This window comes from Oncorhynchus masou, chromosome 27 (assembly GCF_036934945.1).
Source record: "Oncorhynchus masou masou isolate Uvic2021 chromosome 27, UVic_Omas_1.1, whole genome shotgun sequence".
Lineage (NCBI taxonomy): Eukaryota > Metazoa > Chordata > Actinopteri > Salmoniformes > Salmonidae > Oncorhynchus > Oncorhynchus masou.
In genome coordinates, this window is record NC_088238.1 from 24,496,862 (window position 1) to 24,519,382 (window position 22,521).

The window sequence follows — 22,521 nt, forward strand, 5'->3', positions numbered from 1 at the left end:
TACCAGTACAGATGGATAGGCCAACAAGTGATATATTTTTCAGTAAGATTAGAATTTTTGCATATATAGCAATGGTTATCAACTGTACTGCAGGGATGGAATGTAAATTGCAGAAAATGGACGTTGTGGTGGCAGCTGCAGAGAGGTATTTGGGTGTGCGAGACATCAGAAGAGTTACAGGGTGTATTAAGTGGTGGTGTCCAATTCTTTCAGGTTTTTGGCCTGAGGAAGGACTAAATATGTGTAAATAGTGGAGTAGTGTGGTTTTATTTTTTGTGAGTGTAGTGTTTTTGATTAGATTTTTTTTAAGCACGGTATGAGTACTCCAGTCTAGTAGGTGGTAGTAATGTAACATTTATTTGATGCCAACCGCCGTTAAACCTCATCGACGAAGAAGTAGAAGACACGCTGTCATGGCGCCGAACACAAACAGAAAACGACAGTATGGTGATAGTTTGTAGCTAATATTAAATGCTAGTAAGCCTCGTTTAGAATTCAACGGATAAATTACAATCAACTTGGGACGCAAGGGACAGGTACTCAAATATTATAATGTCATCAGCTCTTATTTGCAGGTCGAAACTCGTTAAACGCGTTGCGTTAGTTTAGGCCGCTAGCTGGTTACCATTTATAAATTGCTGCTTTTGCGAGATAGCCGTGACTCGCTAACTAGCACATTTCTCAACTGTAGCCAGCTACTTGGTGTTATAGTAGTTAGTCAACAGTAGCGTAACGTTACTAGCGCCACCGTTTTTGAGTAACGTCAAAGAACTGACTGTTAGTTAACTAAGTTAGTGTTTCTATTGAATATCTGTCCCCGTTTACTAGATAGTTAGCTAGCCATCTAACATCTTAAATTAAAGTGATCCTATCTCCTGTTTTGTCAACCTAGTATATTCAATGTATTTGACAGGTAGGCATGTCTGAAAACAAAGCCATTGAACTCCAACTGCAAATGCGACAAAATGCAGAGGACCTGCATAACTTCATGAAAGATCTTGACAGCTGGGAAACTGACATAAAGAAGAAGGATGAACAACTAAGAAGTGGTAGTGTTGGCGAGTCTCAAGTATGTAGCACTTGAAAATGTGTATGTTTTATGTTTAGCTATAGAGTTGAGATTGTGCTATGTTAGAACGATCCTGACCTATGTATTCCTGCCTTAGAAAAGCCTCCCACCAGTGCGAAACAAGGACTACAAAAAGAAGAGGGAGAAAAAGAAGGCATCAGACAACAATGCAAAGACTGAAACAAAACAAGCACCCAGGATAAAGTCTTATGACTATCAGTCATGGGACAAATTTGATGTGGTAATGGATTAGGTGGATCTTGCCTGTTTCTCCTTTGATTTCAATAGTGAGTTTAAACTAAGTCTCTGGTTTTAAGCTGAATGGCAGCAGTGCACCCTGTTAAACAGTATGTACTGCTTGCTGTTACACTAAACATTTTTGGGATGTTTTTGTCTTCTGGTAGGACAAGGTTTTGGAGTCCATGGATAAAGAGGACAGTGCTGCTGAGTCCAATGACTCTGAATCTGAGGATTCTGGGGTTCCTGCTACTGACCAAGACACAGCTCTTGCTGAGAAGGAGAAAGTATGGCTTCACACTTATAGTATTGAAGTCAGACTCAGCGACATCAAACCTGACAGACATGCAGAAATATGAATTTGCACGTAAATGTTGTCATTTTAAAATATTACATATTATTTTTATGATGACACAATGACCACCATTGAAGGGCATTTGTTTGCAGTATGCTGTGATTTCGATCCTAGACAATTATCCAAACCATATACCACCATCGGGGCCTCGTTAGCGACTATCACCAGTCATTGGTGGTAGTAGTTAATAATAAATACTCTGTCAGTAGTCACCTGTAGTCGGTAGATGTTACTACTTTCTTGTATGTATATATTGCTAAATCTTATATTTGCTGTACTGAATTTGACAATTGTTTTTCAGGGTAATCAGCTGTTTAAAGAAGGGAAGTATGATGATGCCATTGAGTGTTACACCAGAGGCATGGGCGCAGACCCTTATAACCCCGTTCTGCCTACAAACCGAGCTGCCTGCTTCTTCAGACTCAAAAAGTAAGCAACATGTAAGGAAATAAGCAACATATGTAACATTTTAATTGACAACATTAATGTGTGAACCTATGTCTGTGTCAGGTTTGCTGTTGCAGAGTCTGACTGCAACTTGTCCATCGCTCTGGACAGTAACTACTTCAAAGCATTTGCACGAAGAGGAGCGGCTCGATTCGCCCTGCAACATTATGAATCTGCCCTAGAAGGTGAGGAATAATAGTAACACAACAAAACACGTTTTCAAATGGGTAGAATGCCAGCAGAGTTAGTTTTTATATGCTGTATTATCTTAGAATAATTGGTCACTTAAAACAATTTCTGCTTCCTTCGTATACATAACTAGATTATGTAATGGTGCTCAAGCTGGATCCTGGGAACCTGGAGGCACCGAATGAAGTGATGAAATGCAAAGAGGTGAGACATTATCTGGTGTTGGATCTATTACTGTACCTCTGTATCCCCCTCCCTGATTCACTCTAACCTCTCCTCTATCGATAGGTCATTGCTAAACTGGGTGGAAAGGCAGAAAGCCCAGAGGCTGCAGTGGTGACGCCACCTGTGGTGGACGTCAAGCAACAGCAGCTCATGGAGGAACAGCAGAGGAGACAGGAGGCGGTGGTTCAGAAAGACAGGGTAGAGCCACCAGCTACACTTATCTTTCGATGTTAGTATAGGCCCCTTACATATCGGGTACCAGTTTCCCAGTGACTCTTGAGACACTGCAGCGCTGAAGACCTACCACAGGTGTACTACAGCATGCTATTTGCCTGTGTTTAAGTGCATTGCTTTCTAAATGGTTACCATTGCACTAAACCTTGACTCTTTCAGGGGAACGCATACTTCAAAGAGGGGAAGTATGAGGCTGCAGTAGAGTACTACACCAAGGGCATGGAAGCGGACAGCACCAATGTCCTCCTGCCTGCCAACCGGGCCATGGCTTACTTAAAGCTGCAGAGGTAAGCAGCAGGGAAGGCAGGATAAGCGAGTATTGGATAAGTATAAATTCTTTCAAAGCTGTGCATTGATTAAGCTTGATTCTCTCCCTAGATATAAAGAGGCTGAGGAGGACTGCAGTAAAGCTATAGCCCTGGATGGCACCTACTCAAAGGCCTTTGCCCGCAGAGGGACAGCTAGGGCTGCTCTGGGACTGCTAAAACAAGCTATAGAAGGTACAGTAGACAGGCATCCAAGAGGCTATATCTTATTAGTAGGTCACATGTCATTAGCAACCATTTTGTGTAGGCTAGGCATGTTTCTATGTAACTACCTTGAGCAGGTTGAAGTCTTTATGTGAATGGTAGCAGTAGTCATGGAACTGTTTATTATGTCATGTTTTTTTTAAGATTTTGAGGAGGTCCTGAAGCTAGAACCAGGAAACAAGCAGGCATTTCATGAGATGAAGAAGATTGCAATTGTACGTATGTGGTTCCGTGCTCACTAAGGTTTTTGTGTTAATGTTCTTACACCTGTTGTCTTTGTTGACAAATCCTTGACATAGCATCTCTCTGCAGGACATGGGCACCAGTGGTCTGCTGGCAACAGAGGAGCATGCACAGCGGAGAACAGTACTGGCAGTTAACAAACCACCTCACCTGCAGTCAACCGTGAGTCTCTCAGATAAAAACAGGAAAAATACTCTCGGGAGGTTGTTTCTGAACTTTGCTTGAAAGATTCACACGACAATGTTCCTATTGGATTTCTTTGTATCTCAGAAACCATTGAGGAGAGTGGACATTGAGGAGGTTGGTGGAAAGATCCTTGTCCAGAAGGAGCCCTCTGCTGTGTTCACTTCAACCACAGCCCCCTGTTTTAGGCCCCAGAAGACCACCTCCATCGCAGACACTGTGAGAGAGGATCAGGGTGAGGCCTCACCTCCCTCTACCTCCCCCAGTGCTAAGATCCTGAAGATTGAAGAAATATCAAACATCCCCTCACATTCCCCTGTCAAGTAAGAGATATTGTTTAATTGCTTAATCTCAAGCCGAACGGCTTGAGGATTTTGATACATGTTTTGAATAGAACTTTTGTCAACAGTTAGGCTTTTGACAATAGCACCACTGAGGCTGTTTTCTTGTTTCAGAGGGCCTGGGGGGGATGCTGTGAGAGCACAGACACAGAAGCACAGGGAGGCAACTGTCAGTGAACCAACAGAACCGCCTGCTACACCCTCAACTGAGGTCATACCTCCTGCCCCCACCAACAGCTTCCAGCTAGAGGCAGACCTAAGGAAGATTGGAAATGGCCCTGAAGTTATCTACAAGTATTTGAAGGTGGGTGTGGAATTAAAATATGATGAAAAACGCAATATTACACATCCAAAATAATAAAGACATTTCAAATGTCATATTATGTGCAAATGAAGTACAAAGGGGAAAATAAGCAATATGGATTGTGTTACTGTCCTTCTAAAAAATTTTTTTTTAACCTTTTATTTATAGCCTATACAAAATGGTTGCTAATGACATGTGACCTACTAATAAGATATAGCCTATATTGGATGCCTGTCTTGTTGTGATCATCTATTCTTCAACAGAGTCCTGATCTCTTGTTTGGGGTTCTATTTGTACACAAACAAATCACCATACAATGAGATTTGTCTTTTCTGCTGAGAAAAACATGTAGATGCCACCAAGGACGGTTGTTTATTTGTTGTGTGTCTGTGTTCTGTTTTAGCAAATCCAGCCTCAGGCGTACGCAAAGATCTTCCAGAGCTCTCTTGAGCCAGACATACTCAATCAGATTTTGAGGACGTTACAAAGCTTCTACATCAAGTAAGTACTGTGAAAATACCATGCTATTACGAATGTTATAGCTCATACAAGAAATGTGACTGTTGTCACATTGTCCTTATCAAAATGAAGGCAGGAAGAGCCACCTGTCATACTGGAGATCCTCAGGAATCTGGCTGGTGTGAGGCGGTTCGACATGGCTGTCATGTTCATGTCCATCCCCGAGAAGAAAGGTACCGATTTGGTTGTTGATCTGGCACAGTTTGTGATACAATATTTAACCCCAATGCAAAATAATTAACAGATATTGATAACTGCAAACGTTTTTGTTGTTGTAGTTCTACAAGAATTGTTTGACTTTCTTCGTCAAGCTGGACTTGAGGACGTTTCAGTAGGAGCCCTGCAAAAGAAGTATGGAGTGTGACGTGAGTGCAGATCCCTAAAAAATGGACATCGCCACGGAGAGCGAAATTGCTTTTTACTTCAGCAAGCAGTCGATTGAAGGAGTTTTTCAATGCTCTAGTACATGTTGCTACTCCAAACGTTGCTATATTTACGCAACAAGGATTCACTTAACTTTGGCTGCCATATTGGAAGGTCTGTAACATTTGATGTAATGCTATACTGTTTTTTTTCTATAGCTCAAAACATGTATAGGTTTCATCCTCGTATGAGAACAGTAGTTACTATGCATGGCCAAAACAAGAATGTTCTATCTGACTGTGGCCCAACAGAACCATAGGGTTAATAGTTCGAATATGCATCTGGCGCTCTCAGAAAGCCAATACATTTGTTATTTTCAATTATTCTGTCCAGGACTGTGCATCTCATGTTCAAGATCTTAATAGCAGTGAATGAGTGTGAATACCTAATAAATTGACAATCTTTATTGATGATCACTGAAAGTGCAGATACGGAGACAATACTTTTCAGCAAATAGTATTTTCACACGTTAACTGTAAAATATAGGTTTTGGTGTCCTCTACACATGGACTAAGGTTGGCACCAAAGTATAGACAATATGTGGAAAGTAAACCAATTACAGGAAGTCTGTCAAACTTCATTAACAAAGCACACATTTTCCAGACAGCAGCACAAGATAATAAAGAAACTGTTAGATTGCATGGTTGTCCCACCGCCATTGAATGAAATTCTTCTCTTGACTTTTCTCAACATCCACACCAGTGAGAATCTTTGGGAAAAAGGGAAGAAATGTTAATAGCTGGCTGAACTTTGTGGCATGTCTACTACACATAATGTAGGGCTGGCACAATAATTGTATTAGCGTTTAACTAACAATAATGGAGAATAACCGTGAACAAAAAAATAGTGTCAATTGTCTTAATACCTAGATTTTTAGCATTGGTGGGATTCAACATTTTTCTGAAGGACTAGTTTACCCAATGGCAGTTTTTAATTTTTACATGAAGTGGGTGAAGTTTTACGGCTAGAACGGCACGGTGGGGAGAAGCTTCATTTCCACAAGTTCCAAGGAGTCAACTATTAGTTATTGAGATGCGGGTTTCACCAAAGCTGTGTTGTATTCATTAGGTTTGTTGTAGCTAATTTTCAAACATGCATTATGATACATTACAAGCTCAACATTTTTCTACTAAAATAACAATTATGGCTGTAACTGGCCAGCTGCATGACAATTGTTACCCCAGATGCTGTCCCCAGTTGAACAGAGTAGTAGAAAGTGTTATAAGACCAACAATTAAATTGATGGATCAGAGTAGTTTGACCATACCTGTGACACTGAGTGTCTCATTGGCTGTGCCTGTCTTCCCGGTGATCGTGTTGTGTGCCTCGCAGCTGAAAGACTCAGTGGCCACGTAACGGTTAACGGTTATATCAACCACACTGCCGTGCATGGTCCGACCATACACACTCCAGGTGTAGCTGCAAGAGGGAGAGCACTGGGCAATACACTTGAAGCTGGCCTTGACCCCTACCTCTAGGGCACCTGGTCCTGAGATGGTCACGTTAGATGGTCCATCTGAAAGAAAGGTCAACATTAGACCTGAACTCAGCAGAAAAAGAAACATCCTCTCACTGTCAACTGCGTTAATTTTGATGAAAATAAACATGTAAATATTTGAACATAAGAATCAACAACTGAGACAAACTGAACATGAACTGATTAACGGACATGGAATAATGTGTCCCTGAACAAAGGGGATCAAAATCAAAAGTAACAGCCAGTATCTGGTGTGGCAACCAGTTGCATTAAGTACTGCTGTGCATCTCATGGACTGCACCAGATTTGCCCGTTCTTGCTGTGAGATGTTACCCCACTCTTCCACCAAGGCACCTGCAAGTTCCCTGACATTTCTGGGGGGAATGGCCAAAGCTCAGTCCGATGATGCTGTGACACCCCAGACCATGACGGACCCTCCACCTCCAAATCGATCCCGCTCCAGAGTACAGGTCTCGATGTAACGCTCATCCCTTCGACGATAAACGTGAATACGACCATCACCCCTGGTGAGACAAAACCGCGACTTGTCAGTGAAGAGCACTTTTTGCCAGTCCTGTCTGATCCAGCGATGGTGGGTTTGTGCCCATAGGTGACGTTGTTGCCGGTGATGTCTGGTGAGGACCTGCCTTACAACATGCCTACAAACCATCAGTCCAGCCTCTCTCAGCCTATTGCGGACAGTCTGAGCACCGATGGAGGGATTGTGCGTTCCTGGTATAACTCGGGCAGTTGTTGTTGCCATCCTGTACCTGTCCCGCAGATGTGAGGTTCAGATGTACCGATCCTGTGCAGGTGTTGTTACATGTGGTCTGCCACTGTGAGGACGATCAGCTGTCCGTCCTGTCTCCCTGTAGCACTGTCTTAGGCGTCTCACAGTACGGACTATGCAATTTATTCCCCTGGCCACATCTGCAGTCCTCATGCCTCCTTGCAGCCTGCCTAAGGCACGTTCACACAGATGAGCAGGGACCCTGGGCGTCTTTCTTTTGGTGTTTTTCAGAGACAGTAGAAAGGCCTCTTTAGTGTCCTAAGTTTACATAACTGTAGCCTTAATTGCCTACCGCCCGTAAGCTGTTAGTGTCTTAACGACCATTCCACAGGTGCACGTTCATTAATTGTTTATGGTTCATTGAACAAGAATGGGAAACAGTGTTTAAACCCTTTACAATGAAGATCTGTGAAGTAATTTGGATTTTTCCGAATTATCTTTGAAAGACAGGGTCCTGAAAAGGGGGCTTTTTTTGCTGAGTTTAGAATGGCTCATTTGTTCTGCACTACATCTTTTCATGCTTCATACAACAGTGACAAGACCACTCTGAACAGAAATATTTTTTTGATAAAACAATGTAACTGCTGCTCACCAATTAACACAACTGAGGTATTGGCAGTGCTGTTGTCATTGGTCACTGAGTTGTAAGCCACACAGCTGAGGGGTCCTCCGTCCATGGTGGTCTCAGGTGTGAGGGAGAAGGAGGCATTCATCTCTGCCAGCCTCCCCTTGTATATCCAGGTGTAGGTACAGGTAGGGTAGCACAGGGCCGAACACTGAAGGACAGTCTTTGATCCAGGCAGGAGATACAAGACTTTACCTACTGGGCCTTTGCCAGATTGGATGATAACAGCTTGAAGTGGTCCATCTGGAAAATGTTATGAAATATCTTTATGATTAGCTTGTAAACAAACACACACACACATATATATATATATATATATATATATATATATATATATATATATATATATATACTGCTCAAAAAAATAAAGGGAACACTAAAATAACATCCTAGATCTGAATTAATGAAATATTCTTATTAAATACTTTTTTCTTTACATAGTTGAATGTGCTGACAACAAAATCACACAAAAACTATCAATGGAAATCAAATTTATCAACCCATGGAGGTCTGGATTTGGAGTCACACTCAAAATTAAAGTGGAAAACCACACTACAGGCTGATCCAACTTTGATGCAATGTCATTAAAACAAGTAAAAATGAGGCTAAGTAGTGTGTGTGGCCTCCACGTGCCTGTATGACCTCCTGACAACGCCTGGGCATGCTCCTGATGAGGTGGCGGATGGTCTCCTGAGGGATCTCACCCCCAGACCTGGACTAAAGCATCCGCCAACTCCTGGACAGTCTGTGGTGCAACGTGGCGTTGGTGGATGGAGCGAGATATGATGTCCCAGATGTGCTCAATTGGATTCAGGTCTGGGGAACGGGCGGTTCATGGCATCAATGCCTTCCTCTTGCAGGAACTGCTGACACACTCCAGCCACATGAGGTCTAGCATTGTCTTGCATTAGGAGGAACCCAGGGCCAACCGCACCAGCATATGGTCTCACAAGGGTTCTGGGGATCTCATCTCGGTACCTAATGGCAGTCAGGCTACCTCTGGCGAGCACATGGAGGGCTGTGCGGCCCCCCCAAAGAAATGCCACCCCACACCATGACTGACCCACCGCCAAACCGGTCATGCTGGAGGATGTTGCAGGCAGCAGAACGTTCTACACGGCGTCTCCAGACTCTGTCACGTCTGTCACATATGCTCAGTGTGAACCTGCTTTCATCTGTGAAGAGCACAGGGCGCCAGTGGCGAATTTGATTTGCCAATCTTGGTGTTCTCTGGCAAATGCCAAACGTCCTGCACGGTGTTGGGCTGTAAGCACAACCCCCACCTGTGGACTTCGAGCCCTCATACCACCCTCATGGAGTCTGTTTCTGACCGTTTGAGCAGACGCATGCACATTTGTGGCCTGCTGGAGGTCATTTTGCAGGACTCTGGCAGTGCTCCTCCTGCTCCTCCTTGCACAAAGGCGGAGGTAGCGGTCCTGCTGGTCCTGCTGCTGGGTTGTTGCCCTCCTACGGCCTCCTCCACGTCTCCTGATGTACTGGCCTGTCTCCTGGTAGCGCCTCCATGCTCTGGACACTACGCTGACAGACACAGCAAACCTTCTTGCCACATCTCGCATTGATGTGCCATCCTGGATGAGCTGCACTACCTGAGCCACTTGTGTGGGTTGTAGACTCCGTCTCATGCTACCACTAGAGTGGAAGCACAGCCAGCATTCAAAAGTGACCAGAACACCAGCCAGGAAGCATAGGAACTGAGAAGTGGTCTGTGGTCACCACCTGCAGAACCACTCCTTTTATTGGGGGTGTCTTGCTAAATGCCTTATAATTTCCACCTGTTGTCTATTCCATTTGCACAACAGCATGTGAAATTTATTGTCAATCAGTGTTGCTTCCTAAGTGGACAGTTTGATTTCACAGAAGTGTGATTGACTTGGAGTCACATTGTGTTGTTTAAGTGTTCCCTTTATTTTTTGAGCAGTGTATATACACACACACACACACACACACATAGGGGTGGCAGGTAGCCTAGGGGTTAACAATTATGTTGTACCCTTGAGCAAAGCACTTAACCCCTAATTGCTCCTGTAAACAGTTACTGGATCTCTTTTATGATCTTTCTTGAAATACTGGTGTATGGTGAGCAAAAATGGCTGTATAAATATAATTTATCTCTGCATACTCATACTCACAATTTACATTCAGTTGGTACCCAACCCCTTTGATGGCTGCTCCCCCCTGAGAAACGATGCATTGGTACAGCCCACCATCCGACTGGAGCAGAGGACTAAAAGACATAGTGATGTTGTTGGGGGAGAGACTGATCCTGCTGGACACAGCTATAAGGAGGCCATTTTTTAACCACAAAATGGAGGCTGGATTCTGAGAGCCCACACACTGCAGTGAGAAGGGCTGGTGTGCCAAGGGCTTGTCCTGGGACACCGGCTGTACAGAGATGGGATCTGGAAGACAGGGGAGTGGAAAAGAGGTGAAGAGGACAGGTTAAACAGAGAGATACCAAGTGAAATACTTTTGAGTTGGCTTTTACAAAATGGTGGGTTTCACCTTCAAACATCTGATTGTAAATATTGACTTGTGACAATTCTTTTGTCACAAAAACTCTGACTTACCAGTGACGCTCAGGATCTTGGTGCTAACAGCAGTGTCCCCTGAGGCAACATTCTTGGCCTCACATGTCAGTGCCTCATTGTGCCTGTACTCATCAACAGTAACCACCAGTTTACTGCTAACCACGGGCTTATGGCCCTTATGGAAGATGGGCAACTGGATCTCGTCGCCATTGAAGATCTTTCCATTGAATGTCCAGGTAAAGTTACAGGCGGGGGTGCAGTCAACAAAGCACACAAAGTTGTAAGTGTCTCCTAATGTCACCGAGCTGGCACCCGTGATCGAAATATCCACCGGTCCGTCTGGGAAGAGGTAGAAGTAAACACTTGATTGTGTGGTTAATTGTAAACTCTTGGAACCTTCTAAAAATACAGTTTACACAGAATATATGGCTAACATAATAAAGTAAGAATTATCCAATGTGACTTCAATGGACCACTCCAAAGTTGAAAAGAATGACAAATTCCACTCACGGGCCACATAAGGTGTAACATAGGTTGAGATGTAGAGGAGTGAGACAGTGTCCTGAGCCTCACAGATCAATTCCTCTGCAATCTCCCAGGGATCAGGTGTGACGGAGATGGTTTGACCATATTTGGTGGTCACTGTGCTTTGTGCTTCAGAACTAATTGTCCAGGTGTAGGAGCAGGACGGGTAGCAATCAGCAGAGCAGGAAAAGTTGGACGTCACTCCACTGGACAGTGTATCAGGACCTGTGATCTTTATATTGGACGGTCCAGCTAGAAAATAAATCATTGTCGTGGGTTGAATTAGGTTGGAGAGTGTAGAACAGAGCTCTGCAAACTTTGCATGTGCAGTACAGAGGCTCAAAAGCTTAACATCTGTTGGCATATTATGATTTCTAAATATGAGTTTATATTGATAAAAACAAATTATAAGTAGCCTACCCGTCACTTTGACTGTTTTGCTGACCGTCACTGACTTCCCAGTGGTGGGGTTTATAGCCATACAGATCAGGACCTGTGGAGGAACCTGCTCCTTCAGCTGGAGGTTGAGCTCTGGGCCCTGGGTGGTGAGCCCTCCTCTGGCCCAGGTGAAGATGCAGGCTGGGAAGCAATTGGCTGAGCACTGGAAGCCATAGGGAACCTCCACCGTCACTGTGTTCACCCCACTGATCTCCACAGAGGACGGCCCATCTGACAGAATGGAAAACAAGCCCCTGGGTCATACACATAATGTGAAACAAATTAAGACGAAGTGGATTTGAATGTTTTATTGTTGTTATAATGTTAGCGTAAGGATAAACAATGGGTGATGAATGCATATAGATTTTTGGCATACATTTATTTTGTATACTTCGAAATTATGCCAGAAACCTAATGTATCTTACATGGTGTGGTTTCCTCCGATGTCCTGCCCTGCTCTCTCTCACTGGCAAGTGTTCCTATAGAAACACAGAAAGAAAAAGAAGCCCATGCCATCACAATGGTTCACTATACATGAACTATCTTAAAAAGCATTAATAACACATTTAAATGGCCTAGGCCCTAGATACACAGTACATGCAGCCACTTCTCTGTTTAAAACATTTTTGATTTTCATTACAAAACAATTTCTTATTGGCTACTTTGACAATTCAGAAAATAGAAATTACAATAGAAATTTACAATAGAAATTGCATGAGCAAATGTCATTCCTGACTTGAAGAAGATTTGACCTCAACACTAACAGGTTCAGTTGAATGTGGTATCTTACCTGCCAGGCAGGTGAGCAGCAGAGGCAGACTAAATGTGCAGAGGAGAACCATGGTTCTGCTGCCGAGATCCTGGTGACTAAGTGGCTGAAATGCCCACGCAACAGCTGTTCTACCCTTATACCTCAGAAAAAAAAAGTCTGACAATCTTATCAGGAACCAATTCAAAAACAAGACATTGTCCAACAGTGCCAGGAAAGCGCCGCTAGCGTTTGGACCTTTTATGTGGGTAATCAGCTCCACGGCATTGTGTTCTGGTTAGGGCGTGCGCGCTAGTTCCTTGTGTTCGTAGGCGTTGATCTACTGCGACTGAGCCTTTTGATACTGCCAAGTGACATGTCTCTGAGCGAGGGAGCGTTCACTTTGTTTGCTTCTCGTCCATTCAGACAGGTGAAGGTTACAGACAAAAGAAAGTGTGCAAACATGTTTTCATCTGTTTATCCTATTATGTCGAATAGCTCTGATGGAGATGCAGAGGTTGTTGGTGTAATAATTACATTGATAAAGGATACTTGTTTTCCCATTTAAAATGCATTCATTAACTTAACCAATTGAACTATGATTCAAGATGATAAAAGGGTTATGCATTAGAAAAGCTTGAAAAGATAGAGAGGGTGTGTGTGTAGGTGATACCATTGCCTCTCTGGAACATTGATTGTTCTTATGTACCATAAAAGATACTCCTGATATATAATCAGTGATAATCAAAAGCGGACTAATCGCACTCCGTGATCAAGTGTGTTTTAATATTTGCTCGTGTTGATTACATTCAAGAGCAAAATGTAGATGTAGATGCAGGGTGGGTCCCTCATCTGTTGTGAAGTTAATGCTACTCATCAGTCAGACGACATGTGAACATAGCCCTTCAACTAACAATATGGAACTATTTCACATTTCAAATATTTAATTCACTATGATGGTAATTGATTTAAAGTACTTGTTTCAGAACTTATTTGAGAGAAAATACTAAGATTTTCAAAAACAGTTTGTCATGTAGTTTATTGCAGTAATGCAGTTTGTTGTAAATACTAGGAGTGTAAATTATTTGGGCAAACAAGATCTACATAAATGTTTTATTTTTTTCCAAAGGCACAGACTTTGAAGTAATGTATTTTAAAGGGCGTGTTGAGCTGGACCTGCCCTGCCTTGAGCCTGTCCACCTCAACACGCCATTTAAAATACATTACTTGAAAGTCTGTGCCTTCCATGAAGATGGCATGCTTGCAGGTTTCAACTCCATCTCAAGTATGGAAACAATTACACATTGCAAAAAAGACGTTACTAAATTCATGTATATGTGTCTTTATTAAATATTTAATTCAAATAGGTTATACATGTGATGATACTTGCACAAACACACGTAGTGCTTTGATAGTGAAAGATTCAGCCAAGCCTTTCCACTTCACTTATCATCAGCAAATATCGTTAACATCCTGATATGAGAGGGACTGTTTGTTCTTTGTTCTTTACCAATAAACCACATGTTCCATCACTGTCTGTAATAATGATGACATGTTTTCAAATGATTCAGATATGCATGTGGAGAACAGATCACTTCCTTGTATAAAACCACATTTTCCTGGATTATGTTGATATTACGGTGTAGAGTGAGAGTGTGAATGTGAACAGAAGCAGGTCTATAGTCTGTTCAGCCTGTGTGGCCATGGATTTTCCATCATCTGTAACACACACAAAAAAATACATTACAAAAGGAAAACCAAAAAGCCAACTGACATTTACTCCTGAGGTGCTGACCTGCTACACCCTCTACGACCACTGTGATTATTAACTTGCTGGTGATCTATGAATGAACATCTTGAAGAACAATCTAGCCTTCATGGCCATGTACTCTTATAATCTCCACCCGGCACAGCCAGAAGAGGACTGGCCGCCCCTCAGAGCCTGGTTCCTCCCTAGGTTTCTTCCTTCCTTTCCTTTCGAGGGAGTTTTTCCTAGCCACCGTGCTTCTACATCTGCATTGCTTGTTGTTTGGGGTTTAAGGCTGGGTTTCTGTATAAGCACCTTGTGACACTAATCCAGTAATCAGGACATAATATCCATAAAAGGAATTGAATTATCACTCCATTCCAAATATCATAAAGACCATGCACCACTAACTTCAGGTTAAGTGTCATAAAAACAAACCAACAAACCCCCCCACCCACCTAAAACCTGCAGTATCTTTGTTACTGTAGAGGACCTCCCAGAGTCATCATTCCTTGCAGTGCATGTGAGGTTTAGGGACTCTTCCCATTGGCGAGCTGTGAAGAACAGCTCGTTGCCTTGTCCAATCTGCCCGTCGATACTCATTCTGTAGCTACAGGAGGGAGAGCACTGCGCGTCACAGTCATAACTGCATGGCACGCCCACAGTCACAAAGTCAGGTCCCACAATGGTTAGTTCCAAGGGACCATCTGAAAAATACAGTGCATAATCAGGTAATGTCGGCCTACCGGAATAATGCAGGGTCTTACTTGGGCCAAAGCCTCTATGGTGTTCGAGAGGACCCCCCAAAAAATCTTACCAGGGGCCTATTAAAACAAAGCTCCAGGGCCTATGATTTCTTAATCCGGCCCTGGATGTGGAGATGAACAACTGCATTACACTAACAACAAGAGGGAAACTACAATTGTTAGAGGAAGCTCTAAATCTCCCCAAAACCTACATGTCACAGGTATTGTCCTTGTTGCCATGTCATAGAGCCCAGACACACTGTTGATGGCCTTGCAGTTCAGGGTAACAGAGGTGGCCAATTCTTCGGGAGTTACGGTAATCTCGTTCCCCTGTCCCCCGAGCCATCGGCCATTTATCCCCCAGGTGTAGTTGCAGGACTGACGGCAGTCGGCGTAACACTGGAAGCTTTGTGGGGACCCTGGGGTCATCAAGTCAGGTCCTGTGATCGATATGTTGGTTGGTCCAGCTAATTGGAGGAACACATACACATTTAGATAATAGTCTAGATCCTACAACCAATGTGAAAAACATGGGCAAAATAATTTAATCTAGCACTAATCCAGTAATCCAAACATCATGTCCATAAATTATAAGGCATTGAATTATCACTCCATTCCAAAAACCACAAAAACCATGCACCACTGACTTCAGGTTAAGTGTCATAAAAACAAACCAACAAACCCCCCACCCACCTAAAACCTGCAGTATCTTTGTTACTGTAGAGGACCTCCCAGAGTCATCATTCCTTGCGGTGCATGTGAGGTTTAGGGACTCTTCCCATTGGCGAGCTGTGAAGAACAGCTCGTTGCCTTGTCCAATCTGCCCATCGATACTCATTCTGTAGCTACAGGAAGGAGAGCACTGGGCGGCACAGTCAAAACTGCATGGCACGCCCACAGTCACAAAGTCAGGTCCCACAATGGTTAGTTCCAAGGGACCATCTGAAAAATAGAGTGCATAATCAGATAATGTCGGCCTACCGGAATAATGCAGGGGCTTACCTGGGCCGAAGCCCCTGGGCCCAAGCCTCTATGGGGTTCGAGAGGACCCCCCAAAAAATCCTAGAAGGGGGCCTATTAAAACACAGCTCCAGGGCCTATGATTTATTAATCCGGCCCTGGATGTGGAGATGGACAACTGCATTACACTAACAACAAGAGGGAAACTACAATTGTTAGAGGAAGCTCTAAATCTCCCCAAAACCTACATGTCACAGGTATTGTCCTTGTTGCCATGTCATAGAGCCCAGACACACTGTTGATGGCCTTGCAGTTCAGGGTAACAGAGGTGGCCAATTCTTCGGGAGTTACGGTAATCTCGTTCCCCTGTCCCCCGAGCCATCGGCCATTTATCCCCCAGGTGTAGTTGCAGGACTGACGGCAGTCGGCGTAACACTGGAAGCTTTGTGGGGACCCTGGGGTCATCAAGTCAGGTCCTGTGATCGATATGTTGGTTGGTCCAGCTAATTGGAGGAACACATACACATTTAGATAATAGTCTAGATCCTACAACCAATGTGAAAAACATGAGCAAAATCATTTAATCTAGCACTAATCCAGTAATCCAAACATCATGTCCGTAAATTATAAGGCATTGAATTATCACTCCATTCCAAAAACCACAAAGACCATGCACCACTAAAAACAAACCCCCCACCCACCTAAAACCTGCAGTATTTTAGATACTGTAGAGGATCTCCCAGAGTCATCATTCCTTGCGGTGCATGTGAGGTTTAGGGACTCCTCCCACTGGCGAGCTGTGAAGAACACTTCGTTCCCCTGCCCAATCTGCCCGTCGATACTCATTCTGTAGCTACAGGAGGGAGAGCACTGGGCAGCACAGTCAAAACTGCATGGCACGCCCACAGTCACAAAGTCAGGTCCCACAATGGTTAGTTCCAAGGGACCATCTGAAAATTACAGTGCACAATCAGGTAATGTAGGCCTACCGGATTTTCGGCACACAGGGTGTAAATGTACTTGTAATAGGGAAAAATTACTACAAATAAAAAGTTATGGCATTTCAAATTGACCCCTCATTTCTGTACAGTAGTTAGCTGCTAGCTGCTAGCACCACCGCCCTACCACAGGTACAATCCAGAGGACCCAACATTCCAGATAATGATGTTGCCATACTGTAATGTGTTGACTAGTATGTGTCTGTGGTTTACTTACTGGTACTGTCCTTCCCTCCGTCAGTGGTCACAGCTGATCCTGGAAGTTCATTAAAACAGCCGCATAGTCTATCATCAAGACGTTATAATGTATATGTAACACTAAAACTATCATTATGCTTAGACCCAAATATGTTAGCTCATTGTCCAAACAAAAGCTTAACCTCAGCAGACACTGAACATATACACAGTTATAGAGCTTAACAGGCAATGTCAAGAACATGTAGACCTACTGACTGATGTCAAACCTGAGTTAGGCATCCTCAGAAATACATGATCTCAAAACAATGTTGTTTGTTAACATCATATTACCTGCTAGGTACACTAGCAGCAGAAGCAGATTGAGCAGGGTGTGTGTATCCTTCATTGTCTCGCAGCGATGGAGTGAATGGAATGGACACCAGGAAATATGGGACTGTTACAAAGTCAAGTAGTAGAGTGAGAAGGTAAACAAACACATCTTATCAGAGATAACAGACTGGGAGCAAACCTGCCCTGCCTTGAGCCTGTCCACTTCAACACGCCATTTAAAATACATTGTTTCTGTAGTGACCATTAAATAGGGCGCAACAGAACTGGCAGCTTTTACTGTGAACTAACATGTAGAGGCAATGTACTGAGGTATACAATAAGTGGTCTCCAACTCTCCTTCCCTGGTCCTTGGGAGCTGAAGTCAATTCATTCACTATTTGTAATAGACAACCAATTGGAGGAAAGATTAGAGACCATATGTGTAATACATGAGTGTCTGACGAATATAGGAGTGTCGAGAACTTGGTTTCAGGGCGTGGCTTGTACCAGAATCTGTTAGTGAAAGTCAAATACAGTGCCATGATGTCATACTTTTGGTTCTTTTAATGTAATTGCACTTAACCTCACACAGTTGTGTATATAATAGACTTTGACTTGGTTGTGTCAACAGTGTCAGAAACTCTGGTTTGAACCTAATTTTGCATAAACATTTCACATAACCATTTCTTGCAGTTGTATTCCATCATCCATGTAATGCTTTTCACATTGTAGAGCCCATCACAAGTTATACTAGTTGTCTAGTTGGAAGTGTACTCTGGATACAAAATAACCCTGAATCCTTGGAGCTCCACAGTATTCAAAAAAGGTAAATGTCAATGTGTCTTCATGCATCTACACTCGATGTCAGCATATTTAATCACTAGACTCCTTTATTTTGTGTGTTTAAAACCATTATATATGTTTACAAAAATGTCATTTTAATCCCAGTGCTAATGTTTTTGGGGTATCTGTACTTTACTTTACTATTTATATTTTGGACAACTTTTACTTTTAGTCCACAACATTTCCAAGTAAAATGATATACTTTTTACTCCATTCATTTTCTCTGACACCCCAAAGTACTCGTTACATTTTGAAACCTAAGCCAGACAGCAAACTGGTCCAATTCATGCATTTATCAAGAGAAAATCCCTGGTCATCCCTAAAACAAGAAAATCGTGCAGCCTGGTTTGCTTAATGTAAGGAATTTGAAATTATTTATACTTTTACTTTTGATACTAAAGGATATTTTAGCAAATACATTTACTTTCGATGCTTAAGCATATTAAAACCAGATGTTTAAGTAGTATTTTCCTGGGATACTTTCACTTTTTCTATTAACGTAACTTTACTTTTCCTCAAGTATGAAAATTGAGTACTTTTTCTACCACTGTCCTTGAGGGAAATTTGTTCAGCGTAAAGAAAGACGCCTACATACAAAGTTTCAAGTCTCTAAGTCAAACGGCTGGTGGATAGGAAGGTTTAAGTGGGACCACTTTTAACAACACCACCTATAGGCCAACATAGCTCCTGTGTGTCAAATTAGACAAAAGTTACCAATCTATGCTTGAGATATTTGAATAAAATCTAGGAATAACAATAGGTAGCTTCACTGTGAACCCCTAATAAGGAAACTATTAAGAATTGGGTGTGTGACATCACTCTGAGCTCTTACCAATATGCAGGACATAATAGTTTCTCTTACACTGGATTTGAACCAGTAGTAACCACTTACTTCAATTACATTTAACTCAGAATTAAAAGACTAATCCAACATTGCCGCATCCCAATAACATTGTTGCTGTGCAGGTCTTGCTAGCTAGCTACAGTGTCTGGGGGAATCATCTAACCCAAGGTCTTCAACCTTTTCATGCCCAGGGACCAGGCAAACTGGCGACCAAGGGAACCCCATCATCTGTTAGCAAAAATATGTTTTATTGTAAACCAGCTCAACTAGCTAGAAAATGCTAATTGCCAAATGCTAATTTGTAACACTAGCTCATTAGCTAGACTGCTCCTCGACTCAGGAACTCATGGGGGCTTCAGAAGCCAGCGGGTTAGATCAGGGGTATTCATCCTGGGTTGCTGCATCGGTGTCTGCGAAAATAGAAAAATATGTTATTATTTCAATGTTTTTATGAATATCGATAGAATAAACAAATTTGGATTTACATACCTCCAGTAGAAAAGAGGAGAATATCTTATTTCTAATTATTTTTATTTTACTTTATTTCTGAACAAATTACACGAATTGGAGCTAAGTAAACTCACTGGAGTATAGTGTATATTTACACAAATATATATTTATGGGGGATTGGAAAGGATGCAGACAAATACATTGATGGAAGCTTTCATATTTTACTAACCAATTTTTTGTTCTGTAATTTGTCTTTAAGCAGAAAGACCAGAGTGAACACTTTGTGAGAGATTTCTGGCATGATGAAGGACAGCACTGTGACAGGGGTAGACCAATGAATTATATATACAGTAAATTCCATTCATTCCTGTGGAGGACTGCTCCTACTGGGGAGTGCCAATATGGCCGACCGATGTCTTCATAGACTCTCAATGGTCAATACATAGCATCAGCAATCCAGGATTTATAGAAATCATTGGGGTCAACATCCCACAGCTGGTTGGACGGAGGATGGTTCAGTGAGGTACAGTGCTGGTGGAAAGCAGTGGTGTAAAGTACTTCGTAAAAATACTGTAAAGTACTACTTAAGTAGTTTTGGGGGGTATCTGTACTTTACTTTACTATTCATATTTTGACAACTTTTACTTTTACTTTACTACATTCCTAATGAAAATTATGCTCTTTTAACTCCATACATTTTCCCTGACACCCAAAAGCCCTCGTTACATTTTCAATGCTTAGCAAGACAGAAAATGGTCAAGTTCTCACCCTTATCAAGAGAACATCCCTGGTCATCCCTACTGCCTCTGATCTGGCGGACTCACTAAACACAAATGCTTTGTTTTTAAATTATGTCTGAGTGTTGGAGTGTGACCCTGGCTATCCAATAAAACAAATGAAAATTGGGCCGTTTGGTTTGCTTAATATAAGGAATTTTTTATTATTTGTACTTTTACTTTTGATGCTTAAGTAGATTTTATCAACTACATTTACTTTTGATACTGAAGTATATTTAAACTTTTAGTCGAGTAGTATTTTACTGGGTGACTTTCACTTTTACTTGAGTCATTTTCTATTAAGGTTGTAAAGGTTTTCCTCCTCTTCCTCTGAAGAGGAGAGGCGAGAAGGATCGGAGGACCAATATGCGGCATGGTAAGTGTCCATGGTTCTTTTAATAAGAAATCCTCAACATGAACACAACTGATACAAAAACAATAAACGTGAAACGAACAAAAACCAAAGAAGTACTGTGTGGTTAAAAACAGACACGGAAACAAACACCCACAAACAAACAGTGAAACCCAGGCTACCTAAGTATGATTCTCAATCAGAGACAACTAATGACACCTGCCTCTGATTGAGAACCATACTAGGCCGAAACATAGAAATCCCAAAATCATAGAAAATCAAACATAGACTGCCCACCCCAACTCACACCCTGATTAAATAAAGGTCAGAACATGACAAAGGTATCTTTACTTTTACTCAAGTATGAGAATTGAGTACTTTTTCCACCACTTTTTCCACCTCATGATTGGCAACAACTGACTCCATACTTCAGGCCGATGCCACAGACCATGCAGGACCAGTCATTTTCATTGTCATTGCATTGTATGAGCTTATTCATATCAAATTAACTTCACTTTTTCAACGTTTTGTTGTGTTACAAAGTGGGATTAAAATTGATTTAACTGTACTTTTTTTGTCAACAATCTACACAAAATACTCTATAATGTCAAAGTTGGAAAAAAATGGTCAAATATCCCAAAAATATGAAAATAAAACACTTATATTTTGATTAGATAAGTATTCAATACAATAGAATCACCTTTGGCAGCGATTACAGCTGTGAGTCTTTCTGGGTAAAGACATCTCTCTGATTTGGTCCTGCCGTACATACCTACACGTACGCTACGGTCACAAGACGCAGGCCTCCTAATTGTCCCTAGAATTTCTAAGCAAACAGCTGGAGTCAGGGCTTTCTCCTATAGAGCTCCATTTTTTGGAACGGTCTGCCTACCCATGTCAGAGACGCAAACTCGGTCTCAACCTTTAAGTCTTTACTGAAGACTCATCTCTTCAGTGGGTCATATGATTGAGTGTAGTCTGGCCCAGGAGTGGGAAGGTGAATGGAAAGGCTCTGGAGCAACGAACTGCCCTTGCTGTCTCTGCCTGGCCGGTTCCCCTCTTTCCACTGGGATTCTCTGCCTCTAACCCTATTACAGGGGCTGAGTCACTGGCTTACTGGGGCTCTCTCATGCCATCCCTGGAAGGGGTGTGTCACCTGAGTGGGTTGATTCACTGATGTGGTCATCCTGTCTGGGTTGGCGCCCCCCTTTGGGTTGTGCCATGGCGGAGATCTTTGTGGTCTATACTCAGCTTTGTCTCAGGATGGTAAGTTGGTGGTTGAAGATATCCCTCTAGTGGTGTGGGTGCTGTGCTTTGGGAAAGTGGGTGAGGTTATATCCTTCCTGTTTGGCCCTGTCCGGGGGTGTCCTCGGATGGGGCCACAGTGTCTCCTGACCCCTCCTGTCTCAGCCTCCAGTATTTATGCTGCAGTAGTTTATGTGTCGGGGGGCTGGGGTCAGTTTGTTATATCTGGAGTACTTCTCCTGTCCAATTCGGTGTCCTGTGTGAATCTAAGTGTGTGTTCTCTAATTCTCTCCTTCTCTCTCTCTTTCTCTCTCTCGGAGGATCTGAGCCCTAGGACCATGCCCCAGGACTACCTGACATGATGACTCCTTGCTGTCCCCAGTCCACCTGGCCGTGCTGCTGCTCCAGTTTCAACTGTTCTGCCTTATTATTATTCGACCATGCTGGTCATTTATGAACATTTGAACATCTTGGCCATGTTCTGTTATAATCTCCACCCGGCACAGCCGGAAGAGGACTGGCCACCCCACATATGTTCTCTCTAATTCTCTTTCTTTCTCTCTCTCGGAGGACCTGAGCCCTAGGACCATGCCCCAGGACTA

The 22,521-nt window shown here is 42.7% G+C and overlaps 3 protein-coding genes across 4 annotated transcripts; 1 reads left to right on the forward strand and 2 right to left on the reverse strand.

Annotated features, from left to right (window-relative positions):
- The first annotated feature begins 375 nt into the window (after positions 1 to 375).
- LOC135515863 (RNA polymerase II-associated protein 3-like) lies at positions 376 to 5,726 on the forward strand. Of its 2 annotated transcripts, XM_064939655.1 has the most exons (17): positions 376 to 536; positions 914 to 1,069; positions 1,167 to 1,310; positions 1,474 to 1,593; positions 1,963 to 2,090; positions 2,172 to 2,293; positions 2,431 to 2,501; positions 2,586 to 2,720; positions 2,916 to 3,043; positions 3,135 to 3,256; positions 3,431 to 3,501; positions 3,599 to 3,691; positions 3,800 to 4,035; positions 4,168 to 4,357; positions 4,761 to 4,858; positions 4,949 to 5,049; positions 5,155 to 5,726. In XM_064939655.1, the coding sequence occupies exons 2-17, from the start codon at positions 920 to 922 to the stop codon at positions 5,238 to 5,240; spliced, it is 1,995 nt and encodes a 664-aa protein (XP_064795727.1). In that variant the 5' UTR covers positions 376 to 536; positions 914 to 919; the 3' UTR covers positions 5,241 to 5,726. The 2 variants fall into 2 exon arrangements, with proteins under 2 accessions (XP_064795727.1, XP_064795728.1); XM_064939656.1 differs by lacking the exons at positions 376 to 536; positions 914 to 1,069 and having other exon boundaries at positions 1,182 to 1,356.
- A 77-nt stretch (positions 5,727 to 5,803) lies between these two features.
- LOC135515864 (hemicentin-2-like) lies at positions 5,804 to 12,784 on the reverse strand. Its single transcript, XM_064939657.1, has 9 exons — positions 12,494 to 12,784; positions 12,129 to 12,182; positions 11,686 to 11,934; positions 11,251 to 11,517; positions 10,780 to 11,079; positions 10,342 to 10,611; positions 8,159 to 8,434; positions 6,567 to 6,815; positions 5,804 to 6,008 (listed from the first exon to the last, which is right to left on the reverse strand). The coding sequence occupies exons 1-9, from the start codon at positions 12,543 to 12,545 to the stop codon at positions 5,986 to 5,988; spliced, it is 1,740 nt and encodes a 579-aa protein (XP_064795729.1). The 5' UTR covers positions 12,546 to 12,784; the 3' UTR covers positions 5,804 to 5,985.
- Positions 12,785 to 13,773: 989 nt separating this feature from the next.
- On the reverse strand, positions 13,774 to 17,523 carry LOC135515310 (uncharacterized). The gene is made up of 8 exons (XM_064938998.1): positions 17,431 to 17,523; positions 17,120 to 17,158; positions 16,606 to 16,854; positions 16,153 to 16,407; positions 15,638 to 15,886; positions 15,157 to 15,411; positions 14,657 to 14,905; positions 13,774 to 14,170 (listed from the first exon to the last, which is right to left on the reverse strand). The coding sequence occupies exons 1-8, from the start codon at positions 17,483 to 17,485 to the stop codon at positions 14,076 to 14,078; spliced, it is 1,446 nt and encodes a 481-aa protein (XP_064795070.1). The 5' UTR covers positions 17,486 to 17,523; the 3' UTR covers positions 13,774 to 14,075.
- Between the last annotated feature and the right edge of the window lie 4,998 nt (positions 17,524 to 22,521).